At 33.9% G+C, this 26,826-nt stretch overlaps 3 protein-coding genes and 1 non-coding gene across 6 annotated transcripts; 2 read left to right on the top strand and 2 right to left on the bottom strand.

Moving 5' to 3' along the window:
- The first annotated feature begins 3,652 nt into the window (after positions 1 to 3,652).
- Positions 3,653 to 6,570, top strand: LOC114407807 (UV-stimulated scaffold protein A homolog). 2 transcript variants are annotated; one of them, XM_028371063.1, is made up of 2 exons: positions 3,653 to 4,018; positions 4,360 to 6,570. In XM_028371063.1, exons 1-2 carry the CDS (start codon positions 3,824 to 3,826, stop codon positions 6,118 to 6,120), a joined length of 1,956 nt encoding a protein of 651 aa, XP_028226864.1. In that variant the 5' UTR covers positions 3,653 to 3,823; the 3' UTR covers positions 6,121 to 6,570. The 2 variants fall into 2 exon arrangements, with proteins under 2 accessions (XP_028226864.1, XP_028226865.1); XM_028371064.1 differs by having other exon boundaries at positions 3,905 to 4,018; positions 4,347 to 6,570.
- Positions 6,571 to 9,532: 2,962 nt separating this feature from the next.
- LOC114407806 (E3 ubiquitin-protein ligase SINAT3-like) lies at positions 9,533 to 16,272 on the top strand. 2 transcript variants are annotated; one of them, XM_028371061.1, is made up of 4 exons: positions 9,533 to 10,107; positions 14,793 to 15,179; positions 15,373 to 15,703; positions 15,995 to 16,272. In XM_028371061.1, the coding sequence occupies exons 1-4, from the start codon at positions 9,922 to 9,924 to the stop codon at positions 16,075 to 16,077; spliced, it is 987 nt and encodes a 328-aa protein (XP_028226862.1). In that variant the 5' UTR covers positions 9,533 to 9,921; the 3' UTR covers positions 16,078 to 16,272. The 2 variants fall into 2 exon arrangements, with proteins under 2 accessions (XP_028226862.1, XP_028226863.1); XM_028371062.1 differs by lacking the exon at positions 15,995 to 16,272 and having other exon boundaries at positions 9,534 to 10,107; positions 15,373 to 15,957.
- Positions 16,273 to 17,316: 1,044 nt separating this feature from the next.
- Positions 17,317 to 20,199, bottom strand: LOC114407805 (phosphatidylinositol 4-kinase gamma 4-like). Its single transcript, XM_028371059.1, has 2 exons — positions 18,193 to 20,199; positions 17,317 to 18,058 (listed from the first exon to the last, which is right to left on the bottom strand). Exons 1-2 carry the CDS (start codon positions 19,609 to 19,611, stop codon positions 17,672 to 17,674), a joined length of 1,806 nt encoding a protein of 601 aa, XP_028226860.1. The 5' UTR covers positions 19,612 to 20,199; the 3' UTR covers positions 17,317 to 17,671.
- A 2,968-nt stretch (positions 20,200 to 23,167) lies between these two features.
- On the bottom strand, positions 23,168 to 23,240 carry TRNAA-UGC. The gene has a single exon. It is a non-coding gene; the product is annotated as a tRNA-Ala (tRNA).
- Positions 23,241 to 26,826: the final 3,586 nt, after the last annotated feature.

The raw sequence follows: 26,826 nt of genomic DNA, 5'->3' as shown, positions 1-26,826 counted from the left end.
AGTCAAACTAAACAATTTTAAAAATTTTGATCAGTTTTGATTGATTCAGTTCGGTTTTGATTGGATTTATAAATCTAAACCCATACATGAACGCTTTTGATTGGTTTGGTTTAGTTTTGACCTAAATATATAAATGACCCTACCCAAACTGTTCGGATCGATTTGGGTTAATTCAAATTTGCGAGTGACCTGTGCCCGTGAACACCCCTACCTGCAAGTTACTTGGTTGCTAACTAAAATCTTCTAATAAAGGACCTACTAGCCATTGGGAATGGGTCGGGACGGGCACAAGTAGTAGCTACCAGCTACTCGCACCACTAAAGAAAATCTGCGCTCGTACCTATCCCATTACCCGACAGGTACCCGTTTAAAAATTACCCACGGGTTATTTTTAAACCTGTAGTACCCATGGATACCCATGAATATTTAAATTAAAAAATATTATTTACAAAGGTAATTCTTTTAAAAGAAGCTACCAAATAAATTCTTTATTCACTATAATATTTACAAATAAAATTATACTATTTTTTACAAGAATAATTAAAAATAAAATGTGTAATTAAGTGATTTTTTATGTAAACATTACGTCTATAATTAAAAAAAAATTGTTTTGCATAAAAAAATAACAATAATATTATATGTGATGTGATTTTGAATAATTAGATTTAGATCAAATTTTTACTAGTAAAATGCATCCCAACAACTATAACAACTAAACTAAATAATAATACACATGAGGCTAATTATGTAATTTGACGGGTAATAGGTACCCGCGGTACGAATACTATGATATCCATACTTGTCTCGTTAACGAATGGGTAAAAAAATACTTACTACATGTTATCCACGGATATCCATTCAAACTATCTATTTACTTCCCATAACAGGTATTATATGTGGGTGCAAATTTTTTTCTCATCCCTAGATTTTATTCACAATGCTTAACCAATCAGAGCTTATAAATTCCTCATTATTGTTATTTAAAACAAGATAAACAAATTACAAAACCACACTAAAATTACAAAGCCACCAACTCAAAAAACTAACTAATTTTTTTTTTGTTTGAGCAGACAAAGCCACAAAACATTACAATACCAATGGTAACTTCTTCATTATAATTATTAAACTTCTTCATTACAACTGTAACGTTTAATTTTTTTCCTAATAATTATACTACTCCACTACAATAATTGTGAAAAATAACAACTACATTACGACCCACACGTAACAAATACTTCTTTGCTCAAAAACCAAAAATGGCTACTTCAGACATAAAAACCCAATTACACTACCACACAACTGGCCCAATTACTTCCTTGATCGTCTTCTTTGCCAGCAACCTGGAAGCTGCTGTATCCAATTACACAAGGCTTCAACAAAATTTCGGCCAAACCGCAACAATATATGCTACCATTACAATACTTCAAAACAAACACAATAACCAACCTCGTGGTTAATGGGTGCCGCAAAAGAATTAAACCATTTTGAGTTGCGTCAAGATAAAGACAACATATTTGAGGCTTGTGGTGGATAACAAACACCAAAAGAAACACACCACCAAACACATAGTACTATGCTACACTCTCCTGCAAAATCACCATATTCTTGTCTACACACTCTCTCTCATGGGATGTATCTGATGGTATAATTGTAAACACAACAGTTCAAGAACAACATGGTTATTTACTTCGTAAAATAATAAATTATTTTATTATATTTATCGGCAAAACCTTCTACAAACATTTTTCCTTATCCATCAAAGACCAAATAAAACGAGGTCCACCGTGGCCCAGGCCTCGAACTTGGGGTAGCAATTTCAATTGAAAATTCACGAATGTATGAAACCTTATATATATGACTGACCGTACACAAATCGTGGCCACTATTCAAAGTTTGTATACAATGTTGAAAGAATACTCATTCTATTCATGCCCAGCGAAGCTACATGTGAATAATAAATAGAACACAGATTTCAATTATGCAGGGGGTATAGGCAAAACTTCTCAGATCGATTGTAGAAAACTATGCATTGTATGGGAAGAATAATGGGTCCAACGCATCTAAATCCTATCTTTTGTTCCTGAGCTAATATTTTTTTTTGTACAAACAAAAATGAATTTTAATGTTAATGTTTAACTTTCGTTACGAAGTAAACCACTCTAATTTAGAATAAGTAAATTAAAAAAAGTGAATCGCTACGACTAGTAAAAGGCCCATTTAGAATATATTATAAATAGTTTATTTGAACTTATATGTGCTATAAGTGTTTAAGAGAGTTTATGAAAAAAAATTATGATTGTTTCACAAGATGTTTTAACTTATTAATTTCGGTGAGGTCTCTAAAAGATAATTTGATGAGATTTTTTTATTGCAAATGGATACAATATTTTATGAGAATTTGATTGTATTTTTTTTTAAATGAGAGGCTGAATAAAAAAATTATAATGTTTACATTCATTAGAAGGATAAAAAAATATTTATTCACATATATATATATATATATATATATATATATATCATATTTTTTTTATTACATTAACTTTATTTATCATCATTATATCTTTGGAGCGAATTTAATCCTCCACCTACATCTGTCACCTTCAAAATATTGATTGATTTAGATATTGGGTTAAATGAGACACTGACGGGTGAAAATAAGCTAAGGAGGTCCAATGAGGGTTTATAGCCTAATTCACCAAGTTTGACTTTTTTTTAGCCGTCATCAAGTTTGACTTAAGTATATATCACTTATTAGTTAAATGGGGTCGATGGGTGGCTAATTGAGGATGTCTTTTATTATGTGTCGTGTGTGAGCTGGTAGGATCAATACTACCAGAAGATGGATTAAAGTGTTTAATGACTTTTGTTTATGAGAATTTGAATTTTTTTTAGAACTTAAGAGTTTTAAATTGAACAAAATTGATAAAGAGACTTGATTAAATAAATTAAAAGATTAAGAAATCTGATTATAATAATTATATAATTAAAAGAATAAATTTGAATATAAAAATCATTAAGAAACCAAAATTTTAAATAAATTATAGTAAAAAAACAAAAAACATGATCAAGTCTTATTCTATTAACTTGATTAGTATGCATTCACGGTATAATTTTTTTTTTTACTCTTCTTCATTTATAGATTATTATGGTTGATAAAATTATTCACTTTTATAATAGCATAATTTTTTTCATTTATAAAAATAAACTCATTATTATTTATAAAATACATACTATTTTAAATTATTAATATTAGATTTTTATTTTATTTTCTGTATTTAAAATTTAAGTTAACATACATATCAAATGAATTATATTCATTTACTATACATAATATTAAAATTATGTATATTATATTATATTGACAATGTAGACAAATTTACAAGATTACCTAATTACATATATTATATATAATAAATTTAATAATTTTTATAATAATTATTTTAAAAATAATATTTCAAATAATTTCTAATTAATTAAAAGTATAAAAAATTTTAAGTAATATTTACCAAGATTTCAATAAATAAATTCATATTAAAAAAAATACTATTCTCAGATACTCTTTAATCTTTTTGAGATCTGTCATGTTACCTGTGAGCCCAATAACACAACTCACCTAAACTTTACGCTATCCAATTGGTAAAGAAAAAATAGTGAACACTTCGAAAACGACAGCCCGTTTCATCAAATAGAACCGTGGAGACCTTGACGACGTAGAGCGCAAGCAAATCCCTGAAAAGGGGGAAAATCGCGACGTATATAAATTAGGGTTTTTCAAAATCAGATATAGACGGAACGGAACAGTGAATTTAAGATTTGGGACTTGATGGGTACGGAAGAAGGAGCGCATGGAAAGGTAACAAAGGTGGTATCTTTGATCGAGAAGGCCACCAACTCCACCGCGCCGGAGGTCGATCCCCGCCTCCTCAAGGCTATCAAGACGGTGGTTCGCTATTCCGATTCGGAGCTCCGCCTCGCCACCCAAACCCTTATGGATCTCATGAAGCGTGACCACTCTCAGGTACTCTTCCCTTTCCAATTATCGTTATTAGGGTTTCACTTTCTTCTCTGCTGGTTTCCAATTAGGGTCAATTGAATTCTGCCATCAATAAATTTCATTTTGAATCAATAGCTTGATTCAAATGACAAAGGAAAAAGCGAAAATTGAATACTTAGTTTTATTCTTCCTATTATGGTTGATGCTATAATCGTGATAAGATGATGAAATCCCATTCATTTTTTTGGTATGTTGAAAAATGAAAAGCCTCGCCCATTAGCTCTACCCCTATTTTAACTTTCAGATTACAACTGACATCTCCAGCTCAAAGTCCTCAGGTTGACCTTGACAGATATGTGTTGCAGGTTAGGTACCTTGCGCTTCTAATAATTGACGAGCTCTTCATGCGTTCAAAGCTTTTTAGGACCCTTGTTGTTGAGAACTTGGATCAGTTACTGAGTTTGAGTGTTGGGTTCAGGCGAAATTTGCCGCTTCCTGCTCCACCAGCTGTTGCTTCTGTTTTGCGATCGAAGGCCATTGAATTTTTGGAGAAGTGGAATGTGACGTTTGGGGTACATTATAGACAGCTCAGATTGGGTTATGATTACCTGAAGAATACTCTCAGGCTCCAATTTCCTAACATACAAGCTAATGTGGAGAGGGTTCAGCAAGAGAGAAGGGAAAGGGAGAGGAGGTCAAAAGAGATTTTATTGAACAAGTATGAATCTTTGAAGGAGAATTCATCTTCAATAAAGGGAGGGATTCTTTCTACGATGGACGAGATTGATGAGTGTTTGGAGATTTTGCATGCAAAACAGGAGTCTGTGTCGGATGATATCTTAGATGATGAAGAACTTGGTGACTTCCGTTCTTTGGAACTGCAGCAACTTCGTCTTGAAGCATTGAAAGAAGGGGAGAAAGTTTATGAGGACAATGATAACAAGGTAGTTTTTGAAACATTGAGGGAGCTGTACAAACTTCTGGTCACAAAGCATTTGGTTTCCATCCAAGAGTGGATTTCTGTTCTTGTAAGAGTTGAAGTAGCCGACAATAGATTCAGAGATTCCTTTTTGAAAGAGTTCATTGATATCCGAAATCGTCTGAAATCAGTTAAAAATACATGTGAAAAGGCTGGTTGTTCTCTTTTAAACTCATCAAAACATGACGAGGAAGATTTTTGGGAGGAGGGTAATGTTGTATCTATGGAAATCTCATCTAGTGCATCCAACAATAAAAAAAAACATCTTGGCGTGGCATCAACTTCCCATAAAATGAATAATGATAGTCTTGGTTTGCACAATAAAGAGTCTGATGACTCTGGTACAGACAGCCTGCTTCATCGAGGACGTGAAGTTGAGTCAAACACTCCAAGGAGTAAACTTAAAGCCGAAGCTCCTGTGGTACGATGGAGTTCTTACTTGGATAACTGGGGTTCAAACACGGTTTTTATGGCTAATCAGCGGGGTTTGGAGCTTGAAAGTCACTGGGGTAGGGTGGACAACGATGCAGTTATTCCAGCAGATAAAATTGCCGAATTGAATGTTCATGCAATGCCTTATGAAGAAAAGGAAATTGAGATCCAACCATGCTTGGCTCCTTTGAGGAAAGGAGGATTATGTCAGAGAAGAGATCTGAAAGTTTGTCCATTTCATGGATCTATCATTCCTCGAGATGATGAAGGGAGGCCACTCAATGAGAATTCTTCAGATGGCATGAATATTGATTTAAGGACTGATTTAGTAGAGCAGTTAGCAAAACAAGCGGTGAAAAATGTTCGTGAAAGAGATCAAGAGGTGGCAAGGAAGAGGGAAATTGATGAACAGTCACTGAAACGTGCAAAACTAGCTAAAGTTCGGGAACACAATGAAGCTGTTTTACGGGATGCTGCTTTGGCTTCTACATCAAGATCAGCCATGCTTGGAGAAGATGGGGAGGCAACTAATGAAGATAAACTGTCTGCCAGAGACAAGAAGCAAAGTCTCGCTTCCATGCTGCGAAAGAAAGTAACATCAAAAGATAGAATAGCTCAGAAACTTTTAAGTTCACGGGCAAGGGTTACTGCAGATAGGCAGCATGTGTCATGTGAAGATGCCAAATATAGAGAAGCCTTCCCAAATCAATGGTGAACTGGGTATAATCTTTGTTGAGCTTGTTTGATTTCTCTGAACTCTGAACCATACTTCAGAATCAACTGTATTTTGGGTAAAACCTTGCCTGTGAGTCAGACTCATAAGGTTGATTAGTTGCATTGAGTAAAACAAAACAAATTACTCATCTATTCATTTATTTTTCTGCATAGTTTTTTCTTTGTAGGCAGACTCATAAGGACCAATTTGGCTGCAAAGGATGAAGGGAAGCAGCTGTTTGGCCAGTTTATTATTTTTAAATTTATTTCCAACATTTTTTGTAAAATATTTAGCATATTGTAGGTGCCAGAGGATTACAAGTTCGGCAATGATGCCAGATTACAATTTCACTTGGATTTGTTAACCTTAAGTGCTTTGTAACAAGTCTTCAATTCATTAATATTTGTTACTAAATGTCAAAATCACCTAAATGCACACATTGACATTGGATTTCTATCGCTGAGTAAATGAAGTTGTGGTAGTGATACACACTGGATGGAACCCAGGAAGTTGTCAGAAATGGTTGGAAACTCGTGTGATGTTTTAGCAGCCTGAAGGTGTCATAAATGGTTTCCGTTGCCATTAAAGAAGGGCAGTTAACTTGTCAGTTAAGTGGTCTGAGTTGTTGCTGGTGGTGGTGGTGGACCTTCATGACGACTAAACGAATTATTTCTTCCCCCAACAAGAAGATACTATAACTAAGAAAAGCACAATCCCTCTTAAATCTTAATATAGAATATCATGAGCTTACTCCATCACCACCTAGATTTAACTTCAGACGTTGCTTTCATCAGTAAGTGGATTTGTATTTAGTTTTTATGATTTCAAAATAAAGGGCGTAGGAAGGTGGAGCAGAGTCACTAAGAACTAGAAAAAGAAATATTCCTTTTGCCCCATTTTTTTGGCACCAAACTGAACGTTTGAACTTTTTCTGCCTAATTTTCTGTTGTATGGTAATCATTTGTGGTTCGCGAGGGAAACTTTTGTAAGTACATTACCACTTGGACTAAAATTCGACAAAAAAAAAAAAACCTTTTACTATAATATTTAGGCATGGTGAATTTACCTTGAAGCAGCGACGAATTGGAGTCATTTCTGATGCCAATATTTTATTGCAAACCTTCCTAGGTTGGGATGATGAGCACACGACGGGAATCAGCTCTCATAAAATTTAGGAAACTATTACCGATACATATATGCAAGGAAGTGCGTGCGTGTGTTTGAAAGAGCGTTCCTAAAATTGATTTTAATTAAAATTAATTTTAAAATAATATAATTTATATTTAAATGTTTTTATTATAAGATGCAAAACTTTTAATCATAAAAATTACAAAAAATTCTTTTAGTTTAAAAGCAATTTTGAATTCATAATTAATTTAAATTTTTTCTAAGATAAAACCAAAGATGTTAAAATATAATTAAAATCAATTATAAACTTATAATCCATAGTTTTAACTTAACATGAAATCAACACGTACTAATTAATTAGTATCTTCGTACTATTTTAATTTTATAATAGATTATTAGTACACTGATTCACACACCATGATTCCTATTTCAACTTAGTATTGCACAGTGGTTTAGGGTTAGCAAAAGGAGAGCGTACATTAGATTTTTTGTTGCAAGTCACATTATTCGCTCTAATCTTTCCTTGGAAATTGTTTTCTTTTTACCATCATATTTAACCCAGCAAACCTCATAATTATGCTTCACTTTCCTAAAGCCAAATTGTTATTATGGCTTTCTTCTGTTGTCTTCATGCCAGTAGATAAAATCAAGATTTGAGAACCACAATTGAAGGAAAAAATCTAGCACATTGTTACTCATCTCATTAATTTTAATTATATGCATGGTAGGATGAGTGCAAGGGCACGTGAAAGATTACGATGCGCTTAGAACTTTCTTGTACGTTATTTATTTATTTCTCTAAGTTTGTAAATGTTAAAATTATTTCTAAATACGTTATTTAACTACTTTCCACTTGTCCTATGATGCACGCCTTAACAGTAAAAGATTTACAAATAAGACACGATATGCACGATAAAAGTATAAGTGAAGCAATTATGACGACGGTTACCAAAAAACAAAGGGAAAAAAAGTCACGATCAGAAGGACCTAATAATAATTAAATTATCATCTTATCAACAAGTGTAACTGTGTAAGCCTCGAAATAGAATTATAGAACTATAGAACTAAACATTTTTCCGGCAAGTGGGAAAAATTTTCTTCTAAATAGTTAGTAGAACATCTATAAGGTATACGTGTTTTAAGAGTATCCTCAAATTACGCAATCGTATGACTAACGACAATTAAGTCCACAAATCAATAATATAAAAAGAGAAGCAACACTTTGAACACCCAACTAAGAAACTAAAATGTTTTTCAAACTGCGGATAAGCCTGGCATCCACGCGAAAATAATTGATAGTGGCATAGTGGACCTATCACCTATGATATGATATATGAATATCCATCCATTCTACACAAAGCTGAACTGAAGGTGTAGACCCCCTAAAAGCAAAGCAATCATTCAAATCAATTTGCGCTCCCTTCAATGCTGCAGCCCATGAGACCACCGCATCCTCCCTCCACATGCCACAATTCTAAAGAACTTAAAAAAAAAAAACAGCTATTTTGAATGTATAATGTGATATAATTGATAAATAATTATATTTTTTAAGCATGTAATAAGAGTTTTAATTTAAGGTATTTTTGGATAAATTTATTTAAAGAACACTTAAATGATAAGAAAGTAAAATACAAAATTTCACTTCTGAAAACAAGATAAGATATTTTTATGGTCAGAAGTCATTAGATTAATTCTGTAAAATATTAGTTAAGAGATAATTTCTTTTCTCTTACATATCATTTTATTTATAAAGAAATCAAACTAAGTCATATATTTAAAAGAGTAAAAATGACTATTCACTACATCTCATGAGTAAACTAAAATTAACTAAAGTATAAGTTAAGTAAATTTTTACACGAAGTAATATAAAAGAACTTTTATGAATTGACTTAAAAATAATTAAAATTTAGCAAAAATTATTTTATTTTATTTTCCTTATTTTTTTATATTATTTTTATTTTTATTTATAAGACTTGAAAATCAAATTTATTATTTTCATAAGATTTAATTTATTATATTAATTATTTTTAAATTAAAATATTTCTAATTAAATAAGAGAAATATTACAGTAATAAATACTTCATTTAAGAAATCTGTCTTTTAAATAATTTTTTACATTTGAAGAAACAAATCTCTAATTTTCGGTCAAAGTTACCTAAAAAAAACGAAAAGAGAAGAAAATCCCTTATTAAATTAATTAACCTTCACAATGGCATTTCATTGTGGTAGAAAAAGTTACTCATTTACCTGCCCCTTAAATAATAAATGAGTACTTGATCTACATTTTCTCTCTCTTCATCCTCCAACATCTACGTTATCTCCTCCAATTCCATCCCGATCTCTTTATTGTCTTCTTCTTCTCTCTTCCTGGTTTTCGTTGGAGAATCCTGAAAGCCGTTTGATTTTAATCAAAGGGTCATCAGGATTCGGACACCAATATCTCGAATCACTCCTCTGTTGTCTTGGAAGAAGACCAAGCAAAGGAAACGAAGAAAAACATCAATTTTTGCAAGCAACAATCTTCTTTCTTCTTCTTCTGCCCCTTTTCTTCTCTTCTCTTGTCTTAAAACACACACACACACAACATAGCCACCCATCTGCTGAGGCTGAAGCTGAAGCGTCACAAGTCACATACATATGATTCGAGTGGCCACAAATTAAGAGTGAGAGAGAATGGAATCGAGTAGCATTGAGAGCAGCACTGTGTCATCGATGACTATGATGGAAGAGGATGAGCATCCCCATCATCAGTTTTCTTCAATCTCCAAGCTTCATAACAGTGGCCCCACCACTACCAGTGTCCATGACCTTCTTGAATGCCCCGTTTGCACCAACTCTATGTACCCTCCTATCCATCAGGTACCTCTTTCTCTTATCTGATCCATTTTTTTGCCTTTTGGGTTTGCTTCCAAAAAATTGCTTGATTTGTCTCTTTCCTTTTAACTCGTGTCTATGCGATTTGTTTGTGCCCGTGTTTGCTTTCCTCTTTTTGATTTGCTCCTATAAAAAGAGGATTTTTTTTTTTTAATGGGCATGTCTGGTATGGAGGGTTTGGATTTTTTTTTTTTTTGTGATAACATTCAAGTCTTAGACAAAGGGCATGTGCAATTGTTGTTGAGAATTATGTTTTAATTCCTCCCCTCCCCCCCCCCCCCCCCCCATAAAAAAGAACTGTGTAGATCTTATGTTTTGCTGGAATTGGTTACTTTGATCAAGGATTGGTTCTGACAAATCCTTTTTCCGAGGTTCTGTATCTGTATTGTCTTGTTGCTTACGGTGATTTTAGGATTGGTGATGGATGGAGGGGGCCAAAATCTGAGTAAAATCTTCTTTTCTTCATTTTCATCAAGCCCTACTAAATTTCACTCTCAAGTCATTGTTGTGATTTTTTAGACTTACAGGAGGTATAGCGTGAACATATATATGGCTATAAAAAGGGCATAATCGTTATGTTTTGGTGGAAAATTTCACTAGGGTAACTGTATAGATTGGGATTTGAAAATAGGAAAAGAAACTTAAATGCATCAGTTTTAGGCTATATAACTTCTTTTTCCTATGAGTAAGGGGGACTTAAGTCAATGTCTGTGGATCAATCAAGAGAACTTAGTTAATTGAGCAGATAAGGATGTTTGAAAGGCTTGAAGAAAAGTAAAAACAGGCAAGGCATACAGGGTTTGTGGCTTACTGGGGATTGCTATAAGGAGTTATTGTTTCTAAATAATTTGAATGTGAAATTTTCACTTACGGCATGTTTATTATGTCTGTTCCAACTTTGAGGAACCAGAGAATCTTTTTCAGTTGGGATGTGTCATAGTTTCTTCTATGCATATTGTAATAAGGGAAATGCTAGCAACACATTTTTTATTATTGGATATAGGTCTATTCTTAAAAAAATTCAATGCTTGCTTTTAAAAGTGACCTATTTACGGGATAACCAATTTTAATATGTTAAATAGTGTGTTGTTAGCATTGCTCATCACAGTAATTGTCTTAAAAATTTCATTGTATTGTTAGTCAGATGTCTATGCAGTCTTCCCCTTCCTGTTTGTATATTAAAATTGGAATTTGGGAGATTGGCTATCCATCTTTTCTCTACCATTGATATGAAGCACATGGTAGATCATAATTGGGTTTGCTACAAATCCTGAAATAAGTAGAGATTATTCTGATGAGTTTATGAATGATTGATATGTCCATGATTAAAGTTGTTGGATGCTGCTAATAGGACTTGAAACCTGACTTAATTAGGATGTATAGTCATATAGTTGAAGTTACAAATTCTAAGCATTCATTTAGTGTTGTCAAATAGTGGCTATCGCGTAGCAGGTTTTAGCAAAAACGCAATCACGACAATGTCATGTTGCGGACTCTGCGAAAATCGCAATCGTGGGCGCCTTACGCGTCGCGGAATCATATTGCGTCGTCGGTTTCCGTCAAGGTTGAATCTGAAGAGAAATTGCGTCGATGGTGTTTAGGGTTCTTTGGTTCAGCATTCTGAAAGAAATGAAACTGGGTCTGGTGCGGAATGTGGATTCAGGTCATGTCTTCACGACACTTCAGAGTAGTTTTGGGCTTGCGGAAGGTTTTTGGCTTTGTTAAAACTCACTTGCAGTAGTCATGTGGGTTTTTAAAATTTTATTCTATTGGTTTTTAAAACAGAGTCAAATTTTATGTTTTTACTCTCTTCATTTTACTTTTTACTTATGGACTTGGGCTTTCTTCTAATAGGCCCAACAGTAGCATTTTGACTTCTACTTCATGCAACTTTTCAGTTTTCAGGATCATTCTAGAACCTCTAAGCATTTTCACTTCTACTTCATGCTACTTTTCAGTTTTCCGGACCATTCTAGAATCTCTTAGCATTTCCGGACCATTCTAGTAGGCCCAATGTTTTTAGCTTTTTTTGATTATATTGGGGAAGGGGCAGAGGAGAATGCTTATTTTTATTTGCATATAGCATGCTTTTTTATACATATTTAATTGTTATATATATATATATATATATATATATATATATATATATATATATATATATATATTTCAACCGCTTTGCGGCTTCCGCTATTTGCCTGCGACACTATCTGCCATATTCTATAGCGGATTTTCAGCTTTTTGTGATTTTCCGTGATCCGCTATTGACAACACTGCATTCATTACAGAAGTTGTCATAAGTAGTTAAATCCTTGTGAGACTTAAGCTTTTCCTCTGGGGTTTTACCATGGTAGCTTAAAGGAGAATTAGATGCATCTCATGCAAGAAGCTAGGAAAATATTAAATCTTTCTTTTACTCTTTGGCATATCTTTGAAGTCTGTGGCTTGAATTGATAAGTAACTCCTTTGCTGTGAGGACTTGCATTCTTACTTATTGTGTGTTTAGGTGAATGTTTACAAACTTCATTTTTTTTAAAATATATTTTTTAATTTTTTGTGTGTACAATGGTCGCACCGAGGTTTGACCTCATGCATTCTACTCCAAGCCGCACCACTAGGCCGACCCTAGTGGGTATGCTTATGAACTTGACTTTAGATTACTTTAATTATGTAAAACTGTTTTGGTTAAAAGTGAGTTTGAAGTGAAATGATTTATGCTTGGAAATTTTTATCCCAAAAGTAAGTTTGCACTAAAATTTAGCAAGAAATTTGTTAAGATCCTACTTGCCAATACTTAGGGCAATCCTCCCTTGAAAATGAATTAGCCTTTGAAATTGAGTTAAGTGTAGTTCGTTTCTAATACGATATTAGAACCTCTAGCCTTGATGTTGAACATTGGATAGATAAATGTCCAATCTTGCATGCTCCAAATGTTCAGTTTTGGGTATGAAGAGAGGGGTGTATTATGATCCCACTTGGGCAAGACTTAGGCAATCCTCTCATCTTGAGCAAGCAAGCTTTTGAGATTGAGTCAGACTGTCCATTTCTGATATGGTGTTGAGGAAAGCTTCATTTTAGTGAATTATGCTTGTACATTATTTTTATGCATGAGCACAAGTTTCTATCCCTCAAATGTTTGTTTGAGATATTACAACACATCTGAATATGCAGTTATTAGTTCAAGTTTTCAACTTTATGCTTGGAAATTTTTATCTTTAAAGTTTGTAGTAAAATTTAGTATGGAATTTGTTAAGATCCCACATTAGCAAGACTTAGGGTGATCCTCCTTGGAAAGTGAGTTAGCTTTTGAGATTGAGTTATTCTTATTCCATTTCTAACCTTGGCAAGACTTGGGCAATCTTCTCACCTTGAGCAAGCTTTTGGGATTGAGGTTAGATTCAAGGTGCATTTGGAAGAGTTTATTTACAGTCTTTTGGACATATTTTATGATAAAAATACTTGTACAAGTTTTTGGGAATTGGGAGAACTTGTGAAAATAACTTATGATATCTCCATTCTCCATAAGCTGTTTTCAGACTATTTTCTCTAGTTCTTCAGGATAGCTTATGAAAACAGCTTAGAAGTTATATGTAATTCATTTAATCCTATTTTCTGCTCAATTATAGAAACAAATTGTACATTAGCACTATCTAAAAAGTGCATAATTAAATTGTTTACCTAAACGCATCCTAATTTTAGCAAATAACATCTAGACTTAATTTTATGCGCAGAACAGGTATCACCCAATGTTGTTTGAGATATTACAGCACATATCCAAATATGCAGTTATTATTTAATTAATTTATAATGAAAAGTAACTGGAATGGAAAAATAAAAGGATCAGGTGTTACTTTCTGTTTTTTCTGTGAGATCAAGTGTTAGTTAATTCAGTACTAACACTATGAATTCCCTTCATTCATCACAAGTCTTATGACGTGTAGCCTGGACGGATTCAGAAACCTTATAAAGAGGGGGCTGAAATTTTTTTTTTCTTCCTTTATAATTGTTTAAATGTCTAACTTTTAATAAATAATAATTTTTAAAAATGACTATTTTTTACATATAAATTGAAACTAATTTTTATATTAAATGATGATAACCTTAATTGTTATTATAATAACAACAAATACACAATTAGTTTTACACAATTTTACACTAATTATCACTTTAATCATTGCAATAAAACATCAAACACAACTAATTTTACACAATTTTATAGTAGTTAACATTAACCATTATCCATTATTATAATAATAACTTACAAAATTGATTTTATATAATTTTATACTAATTAACTTTTAAAAATATATATGTATATAGATGAAAAGTTCCAAGAGAGGGGGGGCTCGAGCTCCTGCTCCTCCCCCTCTAGATCTGTCCCTGCATGTAGCTTACATATTTGCAAAAATGTGATCAATCAAATCTGGTGTTATCTTTAGTTTTGTTGTGCGCTCAGTTTATTTCAGCCAAGTGGTGGAGCATTTATTCATCTTGTCATTATAATGTGAGGAATATAACTGGTGTATTGTGCATAACTTATTGTGCATTTTGATTATATTATTATCACTATATTGAAACATTCTGTCCTTGTCCTTGTACAGGTTACTAGATATAGTTGAATAATGATGCTAACAAAACAGTGACTTGTTCTTAAAACCAATTTTTTTATGCAGTGCCACAACGGTCACACACTTTGCTCAACTTGCAAGACAAGGGTACACAATCGATGCCCAACTTGCCGGCAGGAACTCGGTGATATAAGGTGTTTGGCATTAGAGAAGATAGCAGAATCACTTGAACTGCCTTGCAGATACATTTCTCTTGGGTGTCCAGAGATATTTCCCTATTACAGCAAACTTAAACATGAGGCTATTTGTAACTTCAGACCATACAACTGCCCTTATGCCGGGTCAGACTGCTCGGTGGTTGGGGATATTCCATGCCTTGTCGCTCATTTAAGGGACGACCACAGGGTTGATATGCATTCTGGATGCACTTTTAACCATCGCTATGTCAAGTCCAATCCCATGGAAGTAGAAAATGCTACATGGATGCTAACGGTATCTATAACAATTATACACGTCCTTCTTTAGGGTGTAGTGCTGTGCATGGGATGCACTTGATAGTTGATATGACATTCATTGCTATGCATTTGCAGGATATTCCTTCATTTCATGCACAAGCACACACCTACATTTTGGACTTCAAATCCCATCCAAATTGTTATGGTTAACTCATTTTTGTTTATGTTAGGTTTTCCACTGTTTTGGTCAGTATTTTTGCCTCCATTTTGAGGCCTTCCAGCTGGGCATGGCTCCAGTTTACATGGCATTCCTCCGATTCATGGGTGATGAAAGAGAGGCGCGGAACTACAGCTACAGCTTGGAGGTGGGAGGAAATGGACGTAAACTAACTTTTGAGGGGAGTCCAAGAAGCATTAGAGATAGCCATAAGAAGGTAAGAGACAGCCATGATGGTCTCATCATTTACCGCAACATGGCGCTTTTCTTCTCGGGTGGAGACAGGAAAGAGTTGAAGCTACGAGTAACAGGAAGGATATGGAAAGAACAGCAAAACCCTGAAGGTGGAGTGTGCATACCCAACCTGTGTAGCTAGGTTGATTGCATATTCTCTTGATTGCTATTTCTTGCTGTAGATAATTTGAGAAGTGTTAATCTTTGACTGGTGAATGGTTATGGGGATATTTCAACTTCCAAACAAAATAAAAAAACTGAGTTCTAACCAAGATACTGTCAGATATTTGGTCTCCTACGTGTATCATATGCTAAATCACTTGAGATTCTCAAAAATATTTAAGGGGGTTGTTACTTTTCAACATGCTTTGGACTTATACTTCTCTTTTCATTCCGAACAGTTTCTGAACCGGATCAAGTCCCAAATGGATCAGAGTCAATGGTGAACAACTCGGAGATAGCAAGTTTGTACCTTTTGAATTAAAAAAATAGTTTAGGTCAAAATATTTTAGATAGTGCGAAAAAAGGGTTTTAACTTGCATAACTATTTTTTTTTACGAAGGTTAAAATTATCTTTAGGTACAAAAGGCTACAATATTTGCAAAAAATAATATTTATTGGCATATTTGGAGTATAAATCTCTAGACTCCTTGGTGACTTTCGCCATTACATTGAAAAACAGCATTATTGTATTACCAGCTAAAGCAATTAGCAATATGATAGCGTCAATTGCATGACCTACTGGCAATCATAATTCAAGAAATCTCTTTAAACTTTTGTGCAAGTCTAATTCCTGCGCTGCGTTCATAAATGCCTAAAGAACCTCTGGGATTTAGAGAGTGCGATTGCCGATTAGTATGGCATAGAAGAGAAGGCGAAAGCCACGCCTAAATTAAAATAAGAGTTAAAAATGAAAGAGGATTCGTTGATACTATGTATTAGATACTCACTACCTATTAAACTTTTGTAAAATGTAGAATTAACTAATTTAATTGTTAAATTGTGATATACTATGATTATAATGCATATCAAATGTTAAGAACTTTAAACATTTATAAGAATATAATTACAAGTATATATAACTAGATATTTTTATTTTTTACAATATATAAAATTTGGTAAATTTGACATATTTCGTGAAAACTTTCAATCCCATGGTTGGATTAATAAATTTTTCCTTTTGTGAAAGTTATTAACTAATCAAGACTTTTTATAAACGATGTCCGCACACACATATGAATGGATAGGATAGGAAATAACGCATTTAATTTTTACTTTATCCACACGCTGTGAAAACCACTTAGGGTGTGTTTGGTTTGCATTTTCATTTTCTGTTTTCATTTCCTGTTTTCATTTTCTGAAAACTGTTTTCATTTTCAAAAGATTAGAATTCTGAAAATATGTTTGGTTTGACTTCTTATTTTCTGTTTTCATGAAATAAAAATACTGAAAATTTATGATATATTGACTTCTTGTCTTTTTGTATTTTTAGATTTGCTTAAAATTACATTTATTGTCACCATAATTTCATTTTATCCGAAATGAGGTTTCTGTTCTCAACTGAAAACACTGAAAACGAAAATTTATTGTTTTCATTTTCTGGTTGTTTCCTATTTTCATTTCCACTGAAAATGTTTTCAGAAATCCAACCAAACACATTTTCATCACCGTTTTCTGTTTTCAGTGAAAATGAAAACAGAAAACAACCAAACCAAACACCTCCTTAATTTTTCACATTTCCATTTTCACACTCCTAAACAAGCACAGCCTTAGTTGAAACAGACAACACTCACTACAGGCCAAGAATGTTAAACTACAATTCAAATAGAGATGTCTACTATCCCTAGAATTCAAATTTAATAAAGATATCAACAGCAGACTTGAAAGAATTTGTTAACGGAAGGAAACTGCCAAAAAGTAAAACCTAGGGAGTTAAGAATGGTTTGACATTCCAACCAAAGAAATAGACTTCCTTTGTCAAGAACTAAAAATCCAATTATTTGAGCTATACATATGTACGTGAACATATGTACACACTGACATGTATATACCAGCTACCATTGCAGAATTCAATGCTATTATAAATGAGATCTGACAATCTCATCGAGGTGCAAGTCCAGGATTTGGGAAACAGAATCCAGCAATGTAGCTTCACTTGTGCCAGGAAGAACAGAATCCAGTGCTGCTTGTACTACTTCTTCTATCACAGATTCCTTGTTCAAGGATTCCCTGCACATCAGGCTTCCAATGGCAAAAGGGGTCAATCCTCTCTCTACCCCTTTCTTCAAAAGCATGGTTGAGATCCTAAGAGTGCGGGCACATTCAACTGGCAGATCCCATCCATGAAACTTCAAAAGGGCAATGTCTTCTTCAGCATCCAGTGACTTTATGTAGTCAATAGTTTCTGAGGAGTATGGCTGGCGAGCTTGAGGCCAGTAAAGCCATTCAAAGGTGCAATCTTCAAACTGTTGGAATGACAAATATGTCATAATGATAGAAATATAGAAGGTAGAGTGACAAAGAAAGGGAAAATATAGAATGTAGAAGCATAACCACATGCATTATAACACAACCAAGAGGGCATAAATAAGGTGCTTACACTTGTGGGCAAGCAGTATCCATGATCAATTGGAATCAGAACAGACTGGTTGTTGTCCTCCTCTTTGCTGATCAAAATATTCCCAGCATGCCTATCTGCATTTGCCAGTCTTATGTCCAAAACAGTAATTTTATGTACCTCCTTTACTGGGAAAGCCCCCGGGCCCATATCTTCACAACTTCCACTATTTTCTGTGAACATTTGCAAGGAGCCAATCTTAGGAGTCAATTCTCGGGGATAGTTGAATGCTTTATGCAAGCACTTAACCATCAATGTTGGGGGAACACCAGCAAAGCCCTTCCCATCACCAAATAACGAGTGGCGCTGGCACCCACTCAATGGATGGTCTAGAACATAGGCTGCTACTTCCCTGAATGCTCCTTGACCAACTCTTGTACCCTTTTTTAAGCCTTCACCATCTAATGACAAAGGAAGACCTCGAGGGTTATTCACAGCCATTGGTTCTTCATCAATAGGCTTAAAAACAGACACATACTTTTGCTCTGCTGAATCAAGCATAAAGTAAGCTCCTCCTGTACCCTCTGCAGATCTGATTGGACATTTTCCACTGCCAAGTCCCTCATATGTAGAGTTCACCATATTCCGAATAGCTGGAGCTAATTCAATTTTATGGTTAATAATAACTGGCTCCAAAATAAAATCTCTACCAGGAGGCTTTCTCGGCACAGCTCTTTGAATGACATCAGACTTCCTAATAGTATCTTCTTTACCAACATCATAACTTCTCCGATTAGTATTTCCATTGACATCATTTTTTTTCTTATCAATCAAATCTTTTGCTACAATGGACAACTCAAGGGGTCTCCTCTGAACTTTAACATGCTTTTTTCTCACAAACAGATGGACTGCTGCATCATTATGTTTGCAACAGATATCATCAATAAGCCTCTGGTCCTCAAGCCTTTCCCCATTGCACACAAGCTCCTGCTCCTCAGGATCATCAAACTGTTTCTCCCTTCTGGCGATCCGCTGCTTTATGTACCCGACATCCCTGCCTCGTTCGACCTGAAACGTGAACTCCTTCCCACAAGAAGTTTTCACATTGATGACCTGAAGATCTGACAGTTTGATTACCAAATGCAAAACATTTCCATCCGTTACTCCATAGTCCTTGAGCGGCGTATCACTTCGCGCAAGCTCTCGGCCAGCATAAACCAACTTCTGCTTGTTTGTTAAAAATGGAAGGCTTTCACACCTTTGGATTTTGAATTTGACAGATTCAATGGTATCCCACTCCATAACACGGATGGGAGTCAATGAGCCCGAAAAGGAGAGGTATATGAAAATGGATTTATCTTCCAAAGACAAGTGTGATGGAATTGGAAAAGGGAATGCCTTTGGTGACAACAATGGCTCAGTGGGAACCACAGTAAGTGTAGAGACACCAGCTGATGACATTTTCGCTATTGATATCGAAAAGAGAATGAATGCAAAACAAATCAAACTTGAAACGAAGAATGAAACCTCTAAAAACCTACAAAATGTCACAAAAACACTGCCATTTTTTGTACAACTAGGCTACCTGGGTAATGATTAGATTACACCTTCTTGCCCAGGTCACCAAACGGGCTCTAACAACAAACCTGAACAAGAAGCTACGATCTTTTTAAGAAAAAAGATTAAAACTCCAAGACACTACTAATTCCATTTCCTCATCTCAGAACCGTGAGTTTTCTAAAAACGGATCAAATCACAAATGGGTCTCAATCTGAACCAACGGCGAAAAGCTCAAAACAGAGAGATACAAAGAGGGCAGATTCTTACCCCCCGGAAGCTGACCAAAACGACGCCGGAGATCGCAGATTTTTCAGCAACAAGCAGCAAAAGGAAGCGAAAAACGTACAGATGCAACTGGTTATTGAATTGAAGGGCCGATTATGAATGTACCAAACCAACTCAATTGTTATTCAGAAAAGCGTTGCTGCTTCGGACTCTGACAGAAAGAGAGATAAAACATCGTATAAGCGCGTGTATAGTATAATACAGACGTATGTATATACTCAAAGTAGTGGTGGGCTTAATTTAAGGTCATTTTTGTCCTTTTACGTTGAGAAGAAGAAAATGGAAGAAAGGTTTCTTCGTAACTTTATAGTGACATGGCATAACCAATCAACAATGGACGCGTTGATAGGGTAACCTGACGTGGATATGACTTCGAAGAACGTACCTTACGCACATATTCTCAGCCACATTTTTTTGCCACTTGACCATAGGATAGGGTTGAAACTTTAAAAGAAACAACTTGTTACTCTTCTTCTCATTAAGATTATAAAGTTCTTTTCCAAAATTTGCTTATTTGTTTTTGTAAGATTTTTTTCTAATTTTTAAATATATATTTTTTTCATATATATTCTTATTTTATTATTCTTTTTCCAAACATTAATAAAAAATAAATCTGTTAATAAAGAGAACAATGATAATTTTAAAACAATAATACTAATAATTGATGATAATAAATTTATTTTAAATTTATATTTTATAAAAAAATTCCTTATCATCAATTCTTCTCTATTTTCTATGTTGATACATTTTATTTTTTTAAAAAAGAAAATTATTTATAATATAAAAATAATTAATACAATAAATATTATAAATTGAATCTTATAAAAATAATAAATTTTATTTTAAAATTGGGACTTACAAATAGGAAAGGGAGGTAGTATTTTATTTGAAGCTTACTTCACTATGTATTTGTACGTATTTTGAATTAAATTATTCGGTACCTAATTTCGATTTCAGTATTAAAAAAATTGACGAAGACAAGCATTTTTCTGTCTGTCACTTTAGTGTTCATGCTTGTGTTGTGTTATTTCATCATCAATTACCTGGCAAATGGCAATGGATGGGATGATGCCTTGTGTATAGGAACATTGGGAATAAACATAGTTCCTGTATATCATCGCCGACAGTATATTATAGGTGAAAGTTAAAATATAAGAAATTAATTTTAAAGTGTAACAAGATAAAAAAAAATATTTTATGACAAGACTTTAAATATGTAAAAAAAAAATTCTAATAAGGCAAATATTTGCTTTTAAAATAAACCAACAAATATATAATCTTATAATATTAGTGTAAAAATTTAATATAATAATATTATTTATAGGCTCACATATTATTATTATTTACTAAATAAACCTATTAGAGTTAAAAAAGATTTTTTAACTGACCTAAATAACTAAATAAGTTCTTAAAAATTTATTGCCATGACTTACTTAATAAATATGCATGGCTCCAGAATGCATGTAGTTGCCTAGGTTATAAACGTCCTGCTTTTGACTTGACCAATTTTTACTTCTAAGACTTGTAACCCGGTTATATGTAGTAAAGTAGGAAGGTAAACATTCAAGGATGGAGGGGAGTATTTCAGGCGAGGTCTGAAGAGATTTTATTGCATTGGCAATTTAAATGGTCAGATTTCTAGTGTAAGACACTGAAGTGAAACAAATTCATTTACATTCTACTAAGGTTGACTATTTGTCCTTAGATACAGCGTACTGATTAAGCAGGCCATGTCATATACCAGAAGGCAACATCAGGGCAAACAATGATAGCAATACAGTTTGACCAAAACTGGCATTGGAATCAAACACCTAAGCTCCCACCATGTAAGCTTGACAACTGAAACAAGCTACTAAAAAGCCCAGCAGAGCACCAGCAAAGACTTGAGAAGGAGTGTGACCTAGAAGTTCCTTCAGCTTCCTTTCACTAATTGGATGTCCTTGAAACAGGTCAGCCACAATCAAATTACCTGTGTCGAGCCACACAATTTTCAGGTCAAAGATTTTCTTCAAAGTATAAGGAAAACACATTCAAATTACTACACAAAAACTGGAGATTTTTTACATTTAAGGTAGACCTCCTGATAACCTAAGGAACCATAGCAATAAAAAGCCATTGGAGTGTGCTGGCTCAAAAGTGTACAAGTGATAATTTCTATAATCTTTGACATTTTTGGTAAACCTCAACAAGGAGTGCTTTAAAAAAATCAATATTTGATTGTCATAGAACAAACTTGGAATGCAAATGATGGTAAAAGATGCATATATGATTACTTGCAAGCTAACAAAATGATATTCATATCTAACTGATGACTTAGGAGCACTAGTGGACCTTTGGACATAAACATCAACATGACACCATAATTTCTGCTTCTTTCCAGTTCAAGTAAAAATAATAAGCAGCATTATAATAACATACTTCAAAAGTAAAAATAAGTTGAGTAGAACTTGGGAAGAGCAACAACTTATTAATGGAGAAACAGCTATTTTTGGTGGCACAACAAAACCTAGCTAGTTTCTGGAGATCTAAGCTTAGCTTTTGGCTAACAACATCCTCTAAAAACTTGAAATTAACAGCCACCAAGAGTCCAAGACAAAAGAAAACCATATATTTCCAACTCAACAAGTAATTTCTTTCAGCACTTAAAATTAAAGGTTCCACATGCATGCACAGAAAATAAAGGTACATTCAGGGATAATGTATCTGATGTGAACATATATACATTTGCATCCACTAGGTAACTGTTGGGATGGGTATTTTGTCCTCGCTGCATCACAGCTGGGGAAAATCGAATGATGATAAGAAAGCTTAACATTTATTTACACCTCCGTTGTTTCGTTGGGGCTGCAAAACACTCACCTTTTGAACAACTACTACTCTTGCTCGAGGGAGGGGTGTGCAACTATTGAATGGTCGGAGAGAGAATCCATGAGTTTGGGGTTTCTGAGATATACTAAGAACCATCGCGCTGTACTGATTTAATGGACAAGTTAGGCATATTCCTTTTATTGCAACAAGGAGAGGCTTCCCTCTGCGTAGTACAAAAACAAAAACATTCACGTCTTTTGCCTTTTTCATTAACACTACTATTTTATCCCTTCTATTGAACATGTTCAATTTTATGATTATAATTATTTATTATTAAATGCGGGAAAGAAGCCGTGAAAAAAAGTGGAGATGCGGGGAATCGAACCCCGTGCCTCTCGCATGCAAAGCGAGCGCTCTACCATATGAGCTACATCCCCAATATACTTCATTAAAAAATCTTATTATATAACGTTTTTCTCAATTTTCTTTTTTCAAATTTTGATAAATTTAAAACATATTTATCAAATACTAATATCATTTGCATTTGTTTTCTAAAATCTGTACCATTATTAAGGAGATATCTATTGTCGGTAATGACAATAAAACAACATGGTGCTCCTATCTAATCAGCATAGAATTACGATTTGAGTATGACTAAAAAGTCTAAATTTTATTTAAACGCATTTAAAAATTCCTATGAGTAGAAACTAAATGAAAGAATGAGTATAAATGTTTAAAAAAACGTTGTGGTGGCTAGATGGGTGAATCTAAAGTTCCATAAGAAGTCAAACATCAACCGTGTTGGCATAAACAGTGTGATGCTTATATGAAATAGTCACAAATTTTCCTTTCAAATCTGCTATTGTTTCTTCTTTGTGATTTTCAATTTAAGAATCAAATATAAAGAGTATGAAGATGCATTTGAATTTTGAAATGAAACTCACACATACCCAAGGAGGACTTCAATTTGAAATGCCTCATTAAGAATTGGATGTTGACATAAACAGAAAATAACTAACTAATCTAAGTTGTTGCTTTTATCACAGTGTAACAATTATAAAAGACAACTTGGCTCTTGGAGAGTGCAACAACAAGGAAGCAATGAATTTGTGTCAGAAGTAGCAGCAGGGATGAAAGCAAAGCTTATTGTAGAAGTTATACATTTCCCCTTAGTTGATTGCAAAAATGAAAGTCATGCAAGGGTTGGAGGGTTGGAAGACTATGTAAGAAGAAAAAAATGAGAAAGTAGTAGTGAGATCTCTAAAGCATCCTGTAGGAAAATGATGTAGTCTCCATTGGAGCTTGTAGGCCCAGGATCTTCTTCATCAATAGATTCCTTTGTTTCTTGGAAGATAAATGGCAGCGAAATGGAAAAGGAAGAGAGAGAGGAGACGCCACTGGGAGCTTATGGACAAGTTCCAAAGGCTTAAACAAGGGAGTATGAGTGTTGAAGAATATAGACAACAAATGGAACTACTTTTTTTAAGAGCTGGACTTAGGGAGGAGAAAAGAACAAGTATAGCTAGGTTCCTTAGTGAGCTTAATATGAAAGTGAGCGATAAGGTTAAACTCCTTCCATATAGGGACCTAGATGAGCTAGTCCAACTTTGTATAAGAGTGAAACAACAACTTAAAAGAAAGTCTTCTTTAAAATCTTATGGCTTTCACTCTTATCCAAGGAAGGACCAAGCCCAAAGAATTTTGGGGGCTGCACCTTCAAAACCAAAGGAAGATAAGGGTAAGACCATAGAGAAATCCATCAACCCTAAGGCCTTCTATTGCATCTTTAGTCCAATCTTCTTGGAGTCTTCTATCCAATGCCCTTGGGGGGTAAGATTGCATCAGAAAAGGTATGAAAGTGACTATGCTTTGCACAAATGATGAAACTGGTAAGAGAGTTGGGGTCAGAGAAAATCGTAGCAGAAGATCGAGCAAGAGTAAGTGGGTTGCCAAGTTTGATGAGGAGAGTGGGGAGGGGCATATATTCATGTGCATGTTTGGTGTTGATTACTTTTTAGGAAAACAAATTGCTTTTTCTTTTTTTATCAAAAGCTCTCTCAGTAAATACTGCATACTAATTAAGCCGATCTAAATACACAGATAAGGTGTGTGATTCAGCATGAATAGTATATGAGATTGTCTGTATATTGCACCATTGCTTCTCCTGTTTTTTTCCTAGTGCAATCTTTTGCCTCTTTATTTAACCATACGTAAGAATTGACTTAATAAAAATGTGTCAAATGGTAATGGTTCATAATAAACTGAGCCTAAGAAGTGCAGGGTTAGTGCATAGTGTTAATTAACTGCTCCTGCACATAAAGCTACAGAAAGTTGACGACCAAAGGAAAAATTGAGTTAAATTAACACAACTACAGTATGAAACAGGAACTAAGCCATTTAGTACGTCTATTATGTTTTTGAATAATCTTATTTTTTTAGACATAAATCACCATTGGTCACCGTAAACTTCAATGCTGAATGTGGCGTCGGAAGTGTGAGCGTTTTTTTAGCTTCTCTTCGATCTCAATTGTTTTTCTTAAATATACCGTAATGTAAGTACTATCCCACTTTGTATCATGTTAATCTTCTCCTAAGGTGGATCACGCAATCCTCTCACAAACAAAAATTATCCACATTCATAAAGGATTGTGAGAATACAATAAAAATTATACTATGAGAAAAATAATAATAAGCACAAAAATTTAATGTGATTCGACATCTCTTACCTATGTCTCAAAAGTATTTTCCTATCACAAAAATGACTACAAGATTATAATTCACTCCCAAATAGTATATCACTTTACAAACTCAAGTACCTCACTCAATGGTTATAAGAAATGATAACTCTTGCATAAAGATACTTTTCATTCAACAAAGTGATTTTATTTCACAATCTCTCTTCTCATATACTTTCTCTTCATATGTTGTTTGTCAACTAATTATCTTCTCTATTTCTTCTTTATTTATAATCAACTTTGAATGTATGCATTCAAATAAGTTTCATTTAGTAAAATGTAATCTTTTACTTTATATTTAAGCTGTTTAAACTTCAATGATAAAAATTCAATTTTCAATATACATGCATCTTATCTTTTGACTTAACTTAGCATAAACAATTCATGACTTTTTAAACATTAAAATTAGTACCTTCAAGGTGTTTTGCATGCTAGTACGATCCATTTATATCCCAACTGTTTTCCCGAGATACTTATTTACAAGCATTTAGATCCATATGCGAATTTGGATCTTAACTGCACAGTGGCTCCATGCATTAGATTTATTCTCCACTTCACCTCTTTGTTTTTTTTTTATCCCTTATCTTTCATTAAATCAACAGCAAATGCATCATGAAATTAACTTCATTTATATTTGTTTGTTCATCGTTTGCCTTAAACCTTTGCCTCGTAACTCTTAACAAAAGGAACATAATTAGTATCTTGCACAATATTTTTTGTCTTCAGCAACCCATTTGACAAACGGTATATTTCTGTTATAAAGGCCAAAACCAGAAAGAAGAATTGAAGAATGTTGAGAGATAATATTAGAGAGTATTGTAGAAAAGACCAATGAGTCAATTTTTCAAAAAGTCAAGAACAGGTTTATCTATCTACATCAAATTTGGCCAGTTCCAAGTTGCTCCACTATTGGCCACCACAACAAATCTTTTTGATCTATTTGGTAACTTCTTTCAGCCTTTTTAGTTCCCTTTACATCCTATTTTGCTAAACAATATTAACCTTTTTCTGTTTTATCTTTTAACTGCAGCAAAACCCTGCCCCCATCTTCCCCAGATAAGATAGCTAGTTACTAGACAAATTAAAAGTTATGTTTTACTGACTCAAAGATGCATATAAGCTCCATAAACTTTTTTTTGTTACTGAAATTTTGAACATTGAATATGTTTACTACACTACTGCTCATAGAAATGTGAGTGAAAAGCTTCAATCCAATGAAAGAGATGCAGTTGGATGTAGTGTTCACAATCTCAGAACAACGGGGGGTGATGATTACCTCTCAGTACCA

This window comes from Glycine soja, chromosome 3, assembly GCF_004193775.1.
Source record: "Glycine soja cultivar W05 chromosome 3, ASM419377v2, whole genome shotgun sequence".
NCBI classification, from domain to species: domain Eukaryota; kingdom Viridiplantae; phylum Streptophyta; class Magnoliopsida; order Fabales; family Fabaceae; genus Glycine; species Glycine soja.
This window is presented reverse-complemented; position numbering and strand designations above follow the sequence as displayed.

Coding starts and splice junctions, on each gene's coding strand:
- LOC114407807 (XM_028371063.1), top strand. CDS start 3,824: ATGGGTACGGAAGAAGGAGCGCATGGAAAGGTAACAAAGGTGGTATCT. Junction 4,019..4,359: donor TGAAGCGTGACCACTCTCAG/GTACTCTTCCCT, acceptor TATGTGTTGCAG/GTTAGGTACCTTGCGCTTCT.
- LOC114407806 (XM_028371061.1), top strand. CDS start 9,922: ATGGAATCGAGTAGCATTGAGAGCAGCACTGTGTCATCGATGACTATG. Junction 15,180..15,372: donor ATGCTACATGGATGCTAACG/GTATCTATAACA, acceptor TGTTTATGTTAG/GTTTTCCACTGTTTTGGTCA. Junction 15,704..15,994: donor AGAACAGCAAAACCCTGAAG/GTGGAGTGTGCA, acceptor CATTCCGAACAG/TTTCTGAACCGGATCAAGTC.
- LOC114407805 (XM_028371059.1), bottom strand. CDS start 19,611: ATGTCATCAGCTGGTGTCTCTACACTTACTGTGGTTCCCACTGAGCCA. Junction 18,059..18,192: donor GATACTGCTTGCCCACAAGT/GTAAGCACCTTA, acceptor TCATTCCAACAG/TTTGAAGATTGCACCTTTGA.